This window comes from Corvus cornix, chromosome 8, assembly GCF_000738735.6.
Source record: "Corvus cornix cornix isolate S_Up_H32 chromosome 8, ASM73873v5, whole genome shotgun sequence".
In the NCBI taxonomy this organism is placed as follows: domain Eukaryota; kingdom Metazoa; phylum Chordata; class Aves; order Passeriformes; family Corvidae; genus Corvus; species Corvus cornix.
In genome coordinates, this window is record NC_046338.1 from 24,318,404 (window position 1) to 24,336,402 (window position 17,999).

Here is a 17,999-nt window from a genome sequence, read left to right on the forward strand (position 1 = left end):
GCTGTCCCTTGTTGAAGAGCAGTCAAGCTCCTGCTATTTTAAGCCTGGGGGCAGCAAGTTATGGGGTACATGGGTTGCTCCCCTGCCAGCCCCCTCTGAACACCTTCCAGTTGTGCTGGTGAGAGGCTGGGGAGCAGAAGAAAAGCTCCTCTCCTGGCTATTGGCCAAGCATTATACGGCAGGAGTGTCCCATATCCTGGCTGTAAGTATTTTGGGAAGCCAGATGACTTCATTACCAGATGACAGACACCCCCTGACCTACTCACCATTAAACAAGCTCACTGCTGGCCAGCCCCAGAGCTCGTTACTCTGCACCTTAATTTGCACATTGCCATTTAGCACTAAGCTGCTGCCATATCCAGGCAGCGCCTGAATTTTCATGTTGCTGAAATTCTTACACAAGCAGTAAAACCCTAAACTACCTCTTGCACAAGTAGCTTGTTGTTACTTTGTTATTGGGACCGAAAAATGAGGAAATCCTCCGAATCGTGGACATGCTACAGTTACCACCCGGGGCCAGCAGCCTGACATCCCACATCCACCTTTCACCCCATTCCTGCCTCCACAGCACGGGATGCAGCACTGGGAGCACGGACAGAGCCCTGCTACTGCACAGGATGCCCAGCTACCGCGGGGACAGCCATGCTGCAAACAGGACTACGCCACACAGAGCCTGCAGGCACCGTGCCCGGGTGACATGGAGATGTCAGCAGAGAGAGGGACAGTAAAAAACACAGAGTTATGAGTACACTGGAGGACAGGATTTACACAAGACAAAGCTGCACAGGCAGATGGAGGAGAACTCCAGGCACCCTGACGCAGAAGGGGAAGGAGCACCCTGGCCACAACTCACCCTGATGCGCCTCATGGCCGTCACGATCTCCACCCGGCTGTTCGGCCGTGGCACATCCAGGCTCCCGATGTACTGTAGGGAAAGAAAGGAGATTAGTCAAGTTCCTACAGCACTGGAAACCCTACGGTCCCACCACGGCCTCAGTGGTATCCACACTATCCACAGAGGGAACCCAGGGTCACTTCTGGGGAACGAGCAGCATTTTGCCTGCTGCACCTGAATCCTTGCACGCCTCCCATCATGAAGCTGTTCCCTCACCGCAACATTGCAAGTAGTCAAAAACCCTTTTTCTAGTAATAAAATAGCTTCAGCCAGCAGGCCAGCAGGACTCACTCATCTAGGCCATGATCAAAGCACACAGGTATAAACAAATATCCCTTTGGCTGCAGTGAGTCATCTATTACAGACCTGGATATTGGAATATCCCTAAAATAGCTGGACCAACCTGTCCTGTGACAGGCCCTGCATTATTCAATTACAGCCCTGCCAAAACCGTGGCTGTTTTTCCAGGGATGCTGAGCCTCCAGGCCTAGCCTCCAGAATAAAGGAGCCGCTTTGCTATTCAAAGGGGACCAAAGGCAGCGCCACTGCGACCCAGCACGGAGAGACGCCGAACAAAAACCTTTTTAAAAATAAAATGGAAGAGGGCAGATTCTGAAGAAGGATCAGAAAACAGACAAGCGATGAAGAGTCAATGCTGAGCACTAAAAACGTGTGGTTAGAAGAAAAGCATTTTGAGCCTATTTACTGGCCTTCTGTGCTCCCACGCTTCATCTCGACACAGGGGCTGACGTAACCCTCGGCAGCACAGCACGGGCACTAAACCCAGCAGGGCTACGTGTTCCCATGAATATGGCCATAACTTCTACTGACACCATGAAAGCCCAGGTCACTGGTTTCCAGCAGCAGCACTGACATGGGTGCCTAAGTGTCTCAACACATGTTCAGGCGTCACCGCACAGGCAGAGGCTGCTGAGAGGAGTTATTTCTCTCCCAGCGTTGCTGTGGGACTCCCAGCTCCTCTCCACTGGGATTGCCACCTCCAAGGAGAGAAGGCACGGTGCAGGGGATGCATGACCACGCCTGGGCTTTGTGTATGAGCTGAAACTCAGAGAGCCCTGCATTTCTGAGAGCCCTCCTTGCTAAGGCCCCACGCCCCAACCCAAGAAGCCCAGCAGCTCGGCAAGGCCATCCCCAGATGTGCAGCTCCTGCCTGGGGGGACACAGAGGCAGGTGTCCAGTGACCAGCACCGGGCCATCGGTGCCGAGGGGAGATGTGAAGAGAGAGGATATAAAAATACCCCCAAACAGCTGGCGTGTGCGTCACGTGCCGTGCAGGCTGCCGCGGTGCAGGGCAGCCTTACGTAACCGGGAATTACAGCCCACGACGCGCGGCACACGCGGCACCAGCTGCCCAGCCCCAGCCCCTCACTGCCCTGCTGAGAGCGCACAGCTCTGGGTGAACTCCCTGTCACATCCCCTACACACAGTCTGCCACCCCTTCAAAGGGGCACGTCATCCGAGAGAGGCATCTTGGACATCAATACAGCCCCGTTTCTGATGTAAACTCCGGGCACCATCAGTAAAAAGCAGGAGCTGAGGAGAAGGACAGAGGCAGCCGGAGCCCTGAACTTGCAGTCACCATGAGGACCTGAGGAAGAAGCCTTTCCCCATCCTGCTCTGCCAGGCAAACATCCCTGTTGTACTTCCCCACCAAGCCTTCCCACATCACTTTTCCGCCAGGGACCACCTGGAGAAGCAGGATTCTTATCTCACATGACGAGAAGCACAGACTTTTGCAGCCAGAGGAAGCCGATCTTCTTTCAGCTATTCCCAGCTGCATGAGGTCAGTGCCTGGTAATCACTTTCCTTCCCCTGTGCTTTCCTTGCCCAGGCAGGTGCAGAACACAGCCATGCCCAAGGACAGGGCAAGCAGTGCCAGCTGGGTAGGACACAGCTGCATCCACTGCTGGCTCCCACGGCCACATGGATTCCAGCAACGCCAAGTTCCTGGCTGCCCACCACAACCTCATGGCCACAACTGCATGTGTGAGCCCAGCAGGGCTGGGGTGCCCTGTAAGCATGTAATGGAGAAGAAACCAGACACCCCCTTGGGCCAGGCACCACCTCCTTGGATAGGCCTCCTGAGAAACAGCACCAGCAGTAGGGATGTCTGGATGCTGTCCTATCTGTGCCCCTCTCCAGCTCATGTTCACACGTACCCAAACCAAGGGGGGCACAGGTCACAAACCCTGCAGGATTCACCTCTGCTCCAAACCTGGTCTCCAGGGCATCCTGCTGTATGCCACAGCCTGTGGGTGCTCGCACCAGAGCCCACGGCACATCCAGTCCCAGTGTGGGCTCACTTCGCACAATTACTGCGCTCACAGCTCCAAAAACACCCTCCCCTCCTTCCACTCTGGAGGCAGGTATTTTTTACACATTTCACACAACTCAGCAGATGGACAAAGTCTCCACAGATTTCTCCTTCAGGGCAGAAATCACATGTGACAAGTGCACTGCAGACGAGTAACCCCTCACAATGTGGTGAGTATCCCCCAAAAATGGGGACCTGGGGGTTGGTCTTTCAGCTAAACCACTTGCCAGGCAAGATGGGGGGATGGTCTGAGAAGCCATCCCTATTTAGTAGTGATTTGCAGGCAATGAGCACACCAAGGGCTGCTCCTGCTCCCCTCTCCTCCAGCCCTCCTACTCACAGCACCAATTTTAATTATGGGAATAGGTGTGGGAACAAGCAGGTGAAGTAAAGATGAGGATAAGTAAAGCAGCCAGAGCCTCCACAGTGCAATACTTCCCTCTCACTCCAACCCACCGCTGAGCTCCCTCTCTCCCAGGGCAGGAGCTTCAGAGACCCCCCCCCCACAACTCCCCCCCCCCAAACATGGGGACTCCCAGGCACAGATTTTTGCCTTCCTTTTAACACACACGTGCCCCCAGCGAGGTGCCAGGCACACGGCGGTGGTCCCAGTCCCTGCAAGGGCCATTGTCCTGGCTCCCAGGGCTCGGGCCAGCATCCGTGCCAGCCAGCTGACCCCCTGGGAAAGGGAGGCAGGAAGGAGAAAGGAAGGTGCCCGAGACAAAAGGGAAGAAAATAAAGCTGTGCAAAAGAGCTGACAAAGAAAATAAACCTATGAAAGAGCTCACCCTCCCCAAGCCCCCGCGAACCAAGGGGGAGAACATATGTACATATGCAGGATGTGGCTTTTCCAAATAATCACCTCCAGATCCACGGCCCCACCACCCTGCCAAGGGATGGGGGGACAGAACTGGAGCCTCCCACCCGCACCCAAGAGCCAAATGGGATTAGGGGGTCACCGATACCCGAGCTCTGAAGGTGGGGAGGGCAGTCCTGGGCAGCCTCCTCCTCCCCAGCCCAATTAGGAGAAGAAAAGCCACCCGCACGGTGAATGGGCAGCCAAGGGGGTCCCTCATGCAGCAGGAGCCCTGGCAGCCCCACAAAGGCAGCCCTCACACTGCCAACAGCCAGAGCTGCTCAAGGCTGTGATACCAGCACAAAGCACCTCTTTTGTAGGGTGCTTTCAGTCCTTCATATGCCCTGCCGCTCCTGATCCCCATGTGTGGGATCCAGCCTTCCATCCATCCTTCCAGGCTCCCCAGAAAGGGCAGTCCCTCCCCCTGCCATGGCACAGGTGGCCATCACCCACCGGCCTTCTCAGCACCCAAAGGGACTCTGCTTGCTGTCCCCTCCCCATGCAAACAGGCTCTCCTCTCTGTCCCAGGCACAGTGGGAAGGGGCCTCTGCACACAGCCTACACCACTCACCCTCTGCCCATGGCTTACCAAAGATCTGCCCAGTTCTGGGAAATGCCAGGGAAAAAAAATAAATTTGTTTTTTGAACAGAAAACAAAGGGGAGCACTTTGCCAAGGGACTGTTTGCACAAGTCACTCAGTTTCTCATTTTTCCTCGAGGCTGTTTAATACTGCTCGTTTTCTGCTCTGTCAGAAATGAATTTTCTTGAGAAGTTGCTTTTTCTGTGACAGCAGGTGGCAGATATTTTCAGAAAACTGAAGGCCAATCGCATCACTGCCAGGGGACACCTTGGAAGGGGTGTTGATGAGATCGGTGGTGGGCAGAGGTGGGCAGCCAAAGCCTTCCTGGGGAGGAGCTGCCGCCTTCCTGCTGCTCTGACAGCCCAATACCGCGTGCAAAGGTCAGGGCTGAATCATCCCCAGCTTACAGGGGAGCCTGGACTGGCTGGCTGCCGGTTTCCAGCTTCCAGAGCCACCCCGAGCCAGAGACCCTGCCACAGATGAGGAGCCACGGCTTCTCTATGGGAGCTGCAGGCAGGCAGCAGGGCGGGGGGACATGCTGGCACCAGCCCCAGGCTGTCTTCAGGGCCAGGAGAGCACTGTCTGAACAGGGGATCCTGCCCCCGGGTTAGGGAGGGGTTACCAGAGGTACCAGCAGGCCGATGGGGGCCATCCCATACAGGGCACAAGGGTCCCCAGATTTCTACAGAGTCCAGGACGGTGTGAGGCTACACCTGGTACTGGGACATTGGCCCTGCCACACATGGCTGTGCCACGAAGTGAGGGACAAAGTGCTCAGGCACCAGTCTGAAACCTCTTCATTTCCCCAGCACCCGGGGAACACCCTGTCTGTCTGCAGTCTGGCTGATAAGGATTTCTCCCCAGGCTGCTGCTGTCAGGGAAAGCAAGGAGAAATCCATTCCCAGGACTTTTGCTGTCCCACTCTTCCTGCTCTCCAGTCGCCCATGCATGGCCTCAGCCCGGGGAGCCAAGGGTCTGGGCTGGCATGGCCCCAGCTCTGCCCTGCACCTCAGGAACACCCAGCCTTGCTGCATGGAAAGAGGGAAGTTTACTCAGACTGTGGTGGTGCAGGCTGAGAGGCCAAAAGGGATGGAAAGTTCACGATGCCAGCCGACTTGAACGGAAAAAGGCCCTGGCTTTCTATTCTGAGTCCAGCAGACGGGTGCTCTGCTGAGCTGGGCACCTCAACCTTGCCCAGTTCCTCCCTTAGCAGGGCTCTGCACCCTGAGGACAGCACATCCAGCCCTGGCAGCCAGGTGGTCTGAGGCAGGGGATCAGACCCATCCAGAGCTGCGCACCGGGACACTGGGCATTAACACACCAGGGACCCACCCTCACACCAGGCAGCACTGGCCAGGGATAACCCTTAAGGACATCAGCGCTTATGTGTCTGCTGGTCCCAGCAGCACTTGCTCTGCTTAGGAGCTGCAGCAGGGCTCAATTGCCAAAAACACAGAGCTCTGGGGACTCCAAGACACTCACCAGAGCCGTGAGCACCACACCCACCCTCCCCTCCCACCAGCCAAAGCAGGGCTCAGGTGAAAAGGGGAAACACCTTTGCTGCAGGTGGCTGTGCAGCGGGGACAGCAGGGCACAGAGCCAGCAGGTGCCGAGGAGGGATGAAGCTTTTCCATGCCAGTGGAGCAGGACTGTCCACTCGCCGTGTTTCCGTTCCCCACCCAGGCACACCGCCCACAGCTGCCCCCACGCAGGGCCTGTGCTTCCTGCACCTACACCCAGCTACGGCCTCGGCAGGGATGTGCAAGAGCAGAGCACTGCAGAAAGCAGGGCTGGGAGCATCCCACCCCCGCTGCTGCTCCCTCGGGACCTTCTGGCATCTGCAGAGCCCACGCGCCGCCCGTCTGGGACCCAGTCTGGGCACACACGGCTTTGCCAAATCCAGACTGAGTTTTCTTTGCTAAGAGCTTCACTAAGCAGCCTATGAACTGACTTAACAAGTATGGCAGAAATATGCCACTGTTTCAGACAAGAACCTTCGTAGACTTGGGAAGGTTATTTATAGCCTGGAGCGAGCAATCCAGGCTCAGGCACATTGCAGCTTTGCTCTGGGCTGAGCAGCCCCAACAGAGCACACCAGAGCTGCCAGTACAAACAGCCCCCAAACAGAGCTGCCAACTCTCTCGCAGGCAGCCAAACTAGTGCAGAGCTTCACACAACCTGTCTCCTGCTTCCCAGCCCTCCAGGAAAAGGGCCCTTGCTGGGAAGGGTGCCTGAAGCAGTGGAGGGGAACTGAACACCTCGATCAGGGCTGCCTGCAATTCAACTCACTTCCAACGCTTATATTTGCAGCCCCTAAGTACATAAAAATATACACGGGAGTGGAAACACACATGTACTCCCTGCTTAGTGTTCACCTGAGGCCATAATTGTTTTCCTGATGAAGGATTTCTCTTTGGAGCAACTGGCAGTGCCTGCCGGTGCTCGCATCCTCTGGAGGGTGGCAGGCAGGTGGACTGGAGAGATTCAGAGGAAGGGACAGAATGGATCAGACTTAAGTCTCCTCCATGTCCCATCTCCAAACATAGACAGCAGCAGATGCTCAGTTCAACTTCAGTTTCCCACGCACAGAAGCAGAGAAAAGCACTGAGAAAAATGAGAGAAAGTGCCTGGTTGCCAAGACCACTTAAGGGAAAAAAAAACCCCACCAGCCAAACCCAAAAACCCCACCTGCTGCACAGAAGAACAGCAACCCTCCCGAACCTTGAGTCCCACATTTATCTGCAAGCAGGTCTGGTATCAGGAACAGCAGGTTTCAGCATGTGATGCCCAGGCCCATGGCAGTCCCAGACCACAGGCACTGGGTCCACCAAGGATTGAGGTGTGTTTGGGCAGCTTCCTCTCCCCTTGCCTGCACACGGGGGAGCAGCAGCAGAGAGGGTCCTCACACCTATCTGCCCCCTCTTTGGGAACCACGTACATTAAGGTGCTGTGAAGGGATTAACGGGACTGAAGGATTAACAGCTGTTTCCAAATAATGGGCATTTGGCAGGTGGGACCTTGCTCTGGACCACAAGACCTCTCGGGCAGGAGGAAACACCAGCCCAGCCCAGGACACGGACAGTAATGATGTCCCTGAGCAAACCCAGCAGCACCCAGCTCCCCTGCACTTCCACAGATGAGGGTCTGGCAATCCAGTGCCAGGCTCTACCACCCCACTCCATTCCCTCTGCCTGCTGCTCTCTCTGGAGGCGTTGGAACAGCCTGAGTCATAATTCCTGAATGCACAGAACTGCTGGTGTTGCAAAAGGTGGCCCCTGGATTTTGTCCTGCAGCACCAAGGCTTTGGGTAGATAAGGAGTAAGCTCACATCCCTCTCTTCATGGAAGTGGATGAGAGCAGGAGGTGTCTTTCCTTTCTACATCCCCATTTATTTAACCAGAAAACCAGTGGGAATTTCTGTCCACTCCCCTGCACCATGCTGCAGCTCTCAGTTCTTTCATCCAAACGTTTCAGCTAACCCAAGAGACCAGGCTTTTGATTTTACTCAACAATTCAGACTGCAAGACGCAGAAGAAAACAAGCATTCTGCCTCCCCTCGGAGCCAGCTCCTCTGATCCCCTGCAGCCTGACCAAGGCATCTCTGGGATACAGCAGGGTTTGGTGCCAAGAGAAGTGGCCAATGAAAACAGATCCAAAAGTGTGAAATGTATTACTGTTCCTAAGAAGATGGAGTGGGATTTTCCAACTCTTGGATTTATCTCCAGAAAATGGATTAACATAATCCTTGGGGCACACTTTGCTCTGACTCGGTGACCCTGTGCCAGCACATATGGCTGCAAGTGGGTCCAGTGGGGACAAGAGGCACAAGCCTCCTGATGGCATCGCATCTCAAGTGACAGCACCGCTTGCCTCACATCAAGTCCATCACCCTCTGCTTGACAAAGGTTCAAATTCTGACTGCCAGTGGCCACCCAGTCACCCAGGATGCCAAGACTCCCTCAGGAGAGAGACAAGGGGAACAAGAGCACGGATGCCAGCTGCTAGTGATGGACCAAAACATGCACTGCACCCACCACACGTGCCACTTAAAGACAGCAGCAGGTCTGAGTGTAAAAATACAATTAAAAATTAAAGCAATAAATCAGCACATACTAACTCAGGCCCACATCACCCCCCTGCAGTGAGCCCCAGGCAAGCTCGTCAGGAATCTCAGGCTGCTGGAGCAAAGAGCACTGATCCAGCTGCTGAGCTGTAACATCGGGATCCCCGCTGCCCACACTATCAGCTATCCCAGGAGGATTTTAGGAGACAGCCATGTGAGTCCTGACACCCCAGACGAGCATTTTTCTGGTTTAATCTTCCCCAAAGTTCTGCTCTAAATCAGAGCTCTGCATTTTTGTGACTCGCGCTGGGTGCCTGGCTGCAACAAGAGCCGTGCGGGTGTAAGTGCTTGGGATTCTTGGGGATAAAAGGAAGTAAAGGAGTGTAAGCATTTAATTAATCTCCAGCAATCTAATAAAAGGATAGAGTAATTGCCTCAGCCATCTGCATTCTGTATCTGGCATCGAGGGCTGCTGGAGAAACCCACGAATTCAGAAGCTGGGTTTCGTACGGATTGTGCTTGGCATTAGCGCGTGCCACCGGATACCAAATAAGAAAAAGAGGAGCTAACAAAGGCTAATATGCAGCACTGCGTTAATGCAGCCAGACCGGCAGCGTGGAGCAGAGATAAGCCTGAGCAGACCCAGGGGCTGCTGACGCCCTATCCCACTCCTCAGCCCCCAAGCCGGGTCACCCAAACCTGGCATGGAAGAGGCACGTGGGATAGAAGGCGAGGTGCTTTGCAGCCTCCCCGCAGGTGAGGGGTGAGCAGGTGCTGGCAGTAAAACAGCAATCGGCTCCAATCACCCAGGAGCGAAAGGCTGCAAAGTTGAGCTTGAACAGCTTTTCCCAGCAAATAGTTGCAAAGCAGGTTTAAGTTTGCTCCATAAACAACTGTTTTGCTCTCTGCAGCACAGTGCCTGCCATCGGGCAGGTGACGGCCTCTGCAGAGGAACCCTCCCGGCCCCGGGAAAAGGGGGAAAATAACACTTTCACACCCTCCGATGAGCCGCAGCCTTGCCCCGAGGGCATTGCACACAATTAGATGCCAAATTTTATTCCCCTGACAGCACGTGTTCTCCGAAGACAACAATGTGTGACAGACGCCTGCCTTCCTGCCGCTCAGAACGGTTTTACACCAGGCTTTTCTCCTAAGTCAACCTCACTTGAGTATCTCCATCAGCATGATAACCATGTCCCCCAGGAGAAGAAAACGGGGCAGGATTTTATGTTTCCCCTTTCCAAGTCTTCTGGCCAGCTCCTTCCCAATTTACTGCTGGCCAGCGTTCCTTGCTCGGTAGCTTGGCTTTTCCCAGTCTGCTGCGAGATGGCAAGCGCCAGCCTGCGGGAAGCCACAGCCGACGTGGAGCAAGAGAAAGAAAAGTCCCAACGGAAAAGATAAAAAGAAAAGAGCACTTGGTGCCAAATCCACTAGCAAGGATATAAACGTAAAGAGAAATAGCAAGCTTTTATTTCGGGTGCGTGTCCCTGACCGCTTGCACCGCAAATGGCACACAGCTCATCCGGCTGCTCACGCTAGAGGAGCACCAGGGTTCAAGGCACCCTGCAGACCCCAACCACCCGTCTCCCATCCCAGCGGCGCCCCGGCACTACCCACAGCGCTGGAGCCGCAGAGGAAAGCCTGAGCCCTCCGCTCTTTCCCGGGAAGATGCACACAGACCCCGCTCTTGGGGCCAGCGTCCCCAAGCAACACCACGCAGAGCCCTGGAGGGATGCAGGGCCAGGGAGGGATGCTGGGGTGAAGCGCGAGGGTGATCCCACTCCAGCCTGACCCTTCCCACCGGTCTGGGCATCCCTACGGGATAGGTGGGAAGCCTCGCCCAACTCTGCAGCTGAGTTTGGGGGAGACCAGGCAACGCCAAGGGGAAGGGCTCCGGGGAAAGCACAAAACCCCCACAGCTATGCGAAAAGAGAGCTGGAAAACTGTGCATCCCGGAGCGTCGGGGCGCAGCGCCGGGCGGCGACCCCCGCGGCACCCCCGCGCCCGCCGCCCACCTTGGCCTCGAAGCAGATGCCGTGCTGGAAGGCGTCCTCGTTGTGCAGGGGGATGCGGAGGTCGTGCCGGTCGTCCACCAGGTTGTACTTGGACTTGGCGGGCATGGCGGCCCCGCGGCGGCCGGGCAGCCCTGCAGCGCGCCCGGCCCTGCCGCCGCCGAGCCCCCGCCCCGCCCGGCCCCGGGGCGGGGACGCGCCCGCGCGGAGCGAGGGGGGCGGGAGGCGGCCGGGGGGCTCCGCGCCCCCTCCCCCGGCGAGCTCCGGCCCCGGCAGCACCGCGGGGCGGGCAGCGCTGGCACCGAGTGCGAGGGGCCGGGCTTGCGCCCCGCCGCCAAACTTCAAAAAAAAAACCCAACCGAAAAAGGGATGAGTGGAAAACAATGCCTCGGGAACGGCTTGGGGGAGGGTGGGCAGCGCCGGCCGCCCACCCGGGGAGCACAGGGCAAGGCACTGCTGGGAGCGGGACCCGCATCCCTCCGGGCTGGGGAGCCGGGCCAAGGAACTCTGCACGCAAATCTTTGTCCCAACACCGGACACGGTGGGAACCAAGCAAGCGGCAAGTGGAGAATCTCCATCTTGCTCTTAAAGAAAGGCCAGCTCTTGCGACCAGACCCCCGGTCCTACCTTACAAAAGTCCCGAAAGCTGCGGATGTGCTTCCCACCCCCTGAGAGCAGCCCAGAGCTGCTTTCCAAGTGTTCACGGAGCCACTCACATAGATTTGACCTCAAGTCCAGGCTGTTGCATCCCTTACCCCCACATGCGCAGTGCACCCTCAGGTAGGGCTCCATCCTGTGTTTGGATATCCACAGTTGTAGAGCTCATCTCCCTGCAGCGTGCCTGAAGAACCAACACCGGCCTCAGAGGCTCCCCTCTCCACAGGAGACCCACAATTCCCAAAACCCTTGCTTTGCTTTGCTTTGCTTGCATGTTCCTACAGCCAGAGCCCTCTTCCCTCAGGGTTCCAGATGACTGCAGTGCAAAGAGCAGCACTGACTGTTGATCCTTCCCTGGGCAGAACAGATCCAGGGCCATTGATTTTTCAGCCTGAATCAATGTGGTGAAACTTCCTTTGAGTTTGTTACACAGTTCAGTGCCAGCCACAGCACTTCAGCCACATCTGAAAAATGTACTGTTCCACTCAAAACAGAGTGGGCTTCCCACCATCCCCAGAGGCACAGCTAACAGTCTGGGCACAGACAATTACATGACAAGCTGAGAAATCCCTGTGCTCCGTTGTGCCCATGAGAGGTGTGTGGGAACAGCTGTTGTGCTGCCAGTTTCCCCGTGCCAGGCCCAGGGTGGGATTTCACAGAGCTGTCAGCACCGGGACAAGTGAATCGCGAGTGGGATGATTTCCCACTGAAGGCAAGACACCAGCAAGCCCATGGCTCTTGAAAACTTTCACTCCTGGTTTTGGGAGAGTGCAGAGGATCAGTGCTGTGTGTTGCAGTTGTGACTGCACCTGCAGAGATCCCTGGGGAGAATGGTGCAGAGAACTGAACACCTGCTCGAACCCACTTCAGCCTGGGACAGGCCGAAGCTGGCGGTGGGACAGTCTTGAGCCTGGATCTGCTCCATGGTTCTTGCTGAAGGTTTCTGTTTATGTCTAGCAAAGTTTGGCTGACAGCATGGAAGTCCCAGGTGGTGGGAATGATACAGGCACTGGAGAAGTCCCCTGAGAGTCTGTCAACCAACACCTGCTCCAAGCAGGGTAAGTTTCAGCTTTGAGACAAGAGCAGCAGCTCAGGGCTGTGTCTAGGCATTTTGCAAGTATCCCCAGGGACAGAGATCCCACAGCCTCTCTGGAGCCCTGTTCCTGTGCTGAATTTGATTGAAGACACACATTCTTGCAGACTGCAGAATTTCCACAGCCAGCAAAGCCCCGTGGATTTGGGGAGGAACTGAATCCCATGTGGGAGGGCTTGCAAGCATCTCTCCAGTGAATGGTACCCTCGGGGAGGTGCTCCCCCAGGTGCAGGCACGGGTGTTTGATGGAAAGCCTTCAGACCCTGGGGAACAAACCAGCTCCTTCCAGGCAGTCCCGGTGGGTTTGCCTGGCAGCACTGGGGTTCCTAACAGATGTCCTGGGCAGTCCATAGCCTGTTCATCTGGCTTCTTCCTCGGTGCAGTGGCTGTTCTCACTGTCTGCTGCAGTGCCTGGACCCAGCCTGGAGCCAGCTTGTAAAATATTGGGGTTGAACTAAGGGACAAGCCTCCCTCTGCAGTTACTCATGGGTCTTTTGCACCACGGGCACGGGAAACAGCAGTGTGGGGGACAGTACAGCTCTGCTGCAACTGGTTTGTCCCAAACCCACCTGCCTGACGCCCCGAGTGTGACTGAGGGGTACTCACTGCATCAGGCATGCTCCAGCCATTCACACAGGCAGCTTAGGATACCTGTGGCACTTCACATGATTCCACCTTCCTGTTGTGTTACAAAAATCAGCGGTGTCTTTTTTTTTTTTTTTTTTTTTTTTTTTTTCTTCTTTTCTTCCCTGGGATCAATGACCTTACGCCTCCCTGCCCTTGCAGCTCCCTGCCCTTGCAGCTCCTTGCCAAACCACCGCCTCTTCCTGGGAGAGCCTTTCCGGGCTGCCGATCCCAGGGTGTCGAGCCAAGCTCACCAGCACCACAAGGTACAGGAGATCCGGGAAGGACAGGGAGGGAAATTAACTCTCACACTCGTGTTTGTCCTACAAGTGCAGAACCTGTCTCCTCCCATTCAAAATCAATAATTAGGAGCCCTGGAATAACCCGTCGAAGTTGTGTAACCGGTTTGCTCGTTGTCGCAGCCCTGTCCGTCCCCACCCGGTGGCGGGACCGGGGCTCGCCCTCGGGTGCTGAGGTGTCCCCCAAGCCCGAGGGGACCCCACCAGGGCCGAGCTTCGGATGGCAGGGGACACGGCTCTGCGACCCTGAGCCACCGCTGGGGCATTCCGAAGGACTCGCCCGTGTCCCCTCCGAGCAGCCCCGCGGGCAGCGGGCGGGCACGGCGGCTCGGTCCCGGTCCCGGTCCCGCCTCTCCCGGGATCTGCGGAATGTGGATTTGTAAGGCTGGCCTGCCATCTCCTGGGAAGGCCGAGAAATGCGGCACGGAAAAGCCAAACTGGACGGAGGGTCCGCGATCACCTTCCTCAGCCTCTCCGCAGCTTTCGGGGTTTGTGTGTGTGTGTGTAGGTTGTTCTGCCCTTGCTCTGCACCAGAGCCTCAGGGAAACCAGCCCTACCTGCCGTTCACAGACTGCCTTTGGCATCCTATGAAGTCGAGAGGATGTTGTAGCGGTGCTTATGCGATAGGAAGGTGAAAATCATGTCATTGATTGGTCATTGTGCCCGCTGGGGGGGCCATCCCCAGCTGTGGAGCCCCCCACCAGCAGCAGCAGCAGCAGCAGCAGCAGCAGCAGCAGCAGCAGCAGCTGGGGTGTCATGGGGTGCAGCGGGGAGAGATCACTGTCATCCCACTTGGGAACATGCCTGTGCATTGGTCTGCGGTGAGCCGCATACCCCAACAGCAAAGGACTCAAAAGAGTATCAGGGTGGTTTAAGTTTGCCCAAAAAGCCTCCCAAAGTCTTGGCAGGTTTCAGAGCTACAAAAGAGATCGTATTGTGCAAATACGTTATAAATGCAACCTGGCCTGTGAGTGTCAGCCTGCACCACCTAGTCTCACTCTGACAAAAACCACAGTGAAAATGCCACTTTTCCCACCAGAAAGTCCTATATGTTACTGAGACATCCACAGTCTGTAGCAGGAACCACCTTCAGTCCTTTATCTAACTGAAAATGTAATGTTTGCAGAGTACTTTGGACCTCAAACACTGTTGGTGCCAGCATGGCGAAGCTGCAACCTTCCCCAAAACTTTCCCCACAACTCCGGTGCCACAGCATTGTGGGAGGAGAGACAGCTGCTCTCAAAGGTGGCAATGGTGAGCACGCACCCCAGTCCCAGGAGGCTGGTACCCCCCTTCTCTTGCTGCCTGTGCTCTCAAAACAAGGGATATAATGTACTGCCATTGCTCATGCTGCTTATGCAGCACAGCACAGTGGGTTTGGGGAAAATACCCCATGCACTGCTTGTGCTCAGGAGGCTCCACCTCCCCGAGCAACAATAAAAGGGCTTTTGGGCAGAAATGCAAGTATTTTTTACTGTGCTGGATGCAGGTGGGAATGGGAAACATCACAGGGCATGGCCGTGAGAAGAAGTGAGCAGATGGCCGCCTTTGCAGCTCTGCACAATAATTTGTAAAGCAAATTGGCCCTTAGGCGGGCATCCACACAGGAAAGGTAGGATCCAGCTCACAGGTCGGTGCTCCCCATTGCTTTGATGTCCTTCCACAAAATCCTATACCAGCAAATTCTTTTAGGGTCATGGCCCTGCAGTTGGAGAGCACACTGGAGCCACCTGTGTGGCATCAGGGCATCCCCAAGCTTGCTGCCTGTGGTGCCCATGGTGGGCTCAGGCTGGGAGCCACCTTGTCCCTCTGGTCACCTGCACAGCCCCAGGTGGCAGAAGCACCAAGCAAGGCATGCAGGTCAGCACTGCCAGCAGATGCTTTTTCTGCCCAATAAAACCTGGTGATGAACATCTAAATAGCAAGGTCTGGGAAGGAAGCAAATAACTTCAGAAAGGGAAGGAAGGCCAAGTCTGTTGGAATTAAGGTCAGGAACTTGCTGGCATTTGCTGACATTTTATTCTGATGAGCTGGCAGAGCTCATTCTCATCAGGCGCACACTTATGTATGCATTTATTTATTTTAGAGGTGGGCCTGGAAACAGCTTCAGAGCTGTTTTTAAGAACACAGACGCATCTTTGATATCTAGTAGGGTGCAGGCAGACTGCTAATTAAACCACCTGAAAACTCAGATTTTGTCTTCATAGACATTTTGAATCTTTGCACCGTGGTTTCCTTTCAATTTGAAATTATCCCAAGGTTTTGGAAGTTCTCCACAAACCCCAAATCTTGAAACATTTTTGTTTCAGAAAAACAAACACATGGTGCTTCTGAAATAAATACACTCCCTGGAGCAGAGCAGGTGCCAGCTAAAATTAACATTGCTCCCTGCCAGCCTCAGCCAGCCCCACCACAGCCTGCAAGGCAGCCATGAGAGCCTGGAAGGTTTGGGGCACCCAGAGGCCCATTGCCATGGCAGAGAGCTGGTGGCAGCGGGAGTCCATCCCTGGGAATCTCTCAAAGAGCTCCACATATGGAGCAGGAGTACTCCAGCAGCAGGCTGGAGCAACGTCCACATCCCCTGAACATCTCACAGCCGTACGGGAGCTGTCCATATAATATACAATATTTCTCTTCCTCTTATCTCACTGGCCCATTAAACACCCCTAAATGGTGTTACGAGAAACACACTCTGCATAAACATCACTCTTGGCCGTTCTCAGCTTGATCAGCTGTAGTAATTGTCAGTGAACTAATCAATAACTGTATTAACAGATGCTCATTGTAGTGAGAGGCTGGTCCCATAGGCTGGCAGGGAGCCTCATGTAGCCACTCCAGGGGCGCGACATCATCTGAAATTCATTCTCAGTTCTGAAGGTGGAATCACTGCAGAAAGAAAGGTCTTGAGGTTGTTTTTGTCCCTCTGTGCGGGAATTTGTACAGCAAGACCTCCCATCTCTGCTCAAGGCACCAGGGACTCCAGGCTAGCCTTGTCTCTAGGATCCCAGTCCAGAGAATGCAATGTTGGCCATGGCTTTTGTGTTGCAGCAGAGACAAGAAGGAATATGGTTTTTCTCAGCTTCTAAACCAAGGAGCAAGAAGAACATCTTCTTCATTTGTGTGGCAAGCATGTAGCCATACTCAAATAATATTATAATTGCAGTGTCTAGCTGTTCAGGTTTCTGGTAGCAATCCGCCACTTTTGGCTGATAAATAAATACAATACTTGGCATTCTTCATGTGGAAATGCAGTTTATGATCTTCACATGTGTTATTGCTCAGTTCCCGAGTGCAGGACAGCAGCCGGAGGAGGAGGCGTGCTCTCTCTGGGTGCTCTTTCCCGTGGATCACTGCAGTTAATTGCCACTACCTCTGATACGTTTGTAATTCTCCAAGGCTTATTTGCTGGATAATCAGACACATGGCCCCTTCCTTTAATTGCCTTGTAAACTGCCAGAATGATTAATTCTGCCACAAGCCTGCATTTGTCTGGGGACTGACATGTGGTGACTTACGAGGGTGATGAGGCAAGGGCTGGGACACCCCTGTTGAGCCCACCAGGCTGGGGGAGGATATCTTTGGCTCGGTGGGAGTGGTTGCACACCTTTCCCAGGGCAAGGGGACCTGAAAATCCCACAGGGGCAGAAAACACAGCGCTGCCTGTGCGGTGCAGGCAGGTGCCTGCCGATGGGTGCAGCATTGCCAGGAGCACTCCCCGTGCCCAGCCCTGCTGGGGCAAAGTTCACAGCAAACCCCTACCTTGGTGCTCACATGCTCCCTTGGGGACATGTGCCAATCCCTGCCCCCACCTGGGAAACCTCCCCCAGCTCTGCCTTTCTCCCACAGCCCTCCCCACAGCCTGTTCATAGGTGCTGGCCAGCAAAGGCAGTATTTCACTCTCACTCCCACATATTTTACATGCTGACGCTGTAGCTCTGATATATTCTCCTAAGGGACCTCTCATATCTGGGCAATGAACATTTCTGTGCTTGCAGCTCAACTTTCTTGCCTGGAGATATATTCAGATGAAACAATAATATATATCAGCTCCCAAATCCCAATGACTGTAAATACCAGGGGAGAATTAAAGCAGCACAGTTAATAGTCCTGGCTTCCATCAGTATGGAATTTACATAATTCCATTGTGTCTGGACACTGGGGAAAGGAGGGATGAGCAGCTCAGGTGGGTGCCTGGGGGCTCAGGTGCTTGCTGCTGCCAGGACAGGTGGACACATGGGTGGAAGGAGGTATGGGAAGAGATGTAGAAATGTGCTGGGCATGCCGATGGGGTAAGAGTGGGAAACAGGGATGTGGCAGCAAGCTGCGGGGTGGGCACAAGGGGATGACCAAGCCTTGCAAGAGGAGCTGGGAGCTGGAATCCGATGGGAACGATTTTCACAGCCTTAGCTGAAGATAGCACCCAGGGAATGTCATCTGTCCAAAAATAGGGGGCCAAAGATTTGCCCTGGGCTGTGAGCAGGTGCCTGGGGTTTCACTGAGCCCGGTGTGGGGGAACGAGCCTGCATTCCTTGGGCACGCAGGAACTGCTTCCCTGCGGGCGGCTGCGCTGCTGGCGGAAGCACG

The 17,999-nt window shown here is 55.1% G+C and overlaps 1 protein-coding gene across 1 annotated transcript in view; it reads right to left on the minus strand.

Annotated features, from left to right (window-relative positions):
- Nucleotides 1–10,850, minus strand: part of LOC104695597 (nitric oxide synthase 1 adaptor protein) — a 38,494-nt gene extending 27,644 nt beyond the window's left edge. The window contains 2 exon segments of the mRNA XM_039556032.1: nt 854–925; nt 10,746–10,850. Of these exon segments, the coding sequence (XP_039411966.1) occupies nt 854–925; nt 10,746–10,850 (177 nt within the window).
- Nucleotides 10,851–17,999: the final 7,149 nt, after the last annotated feature.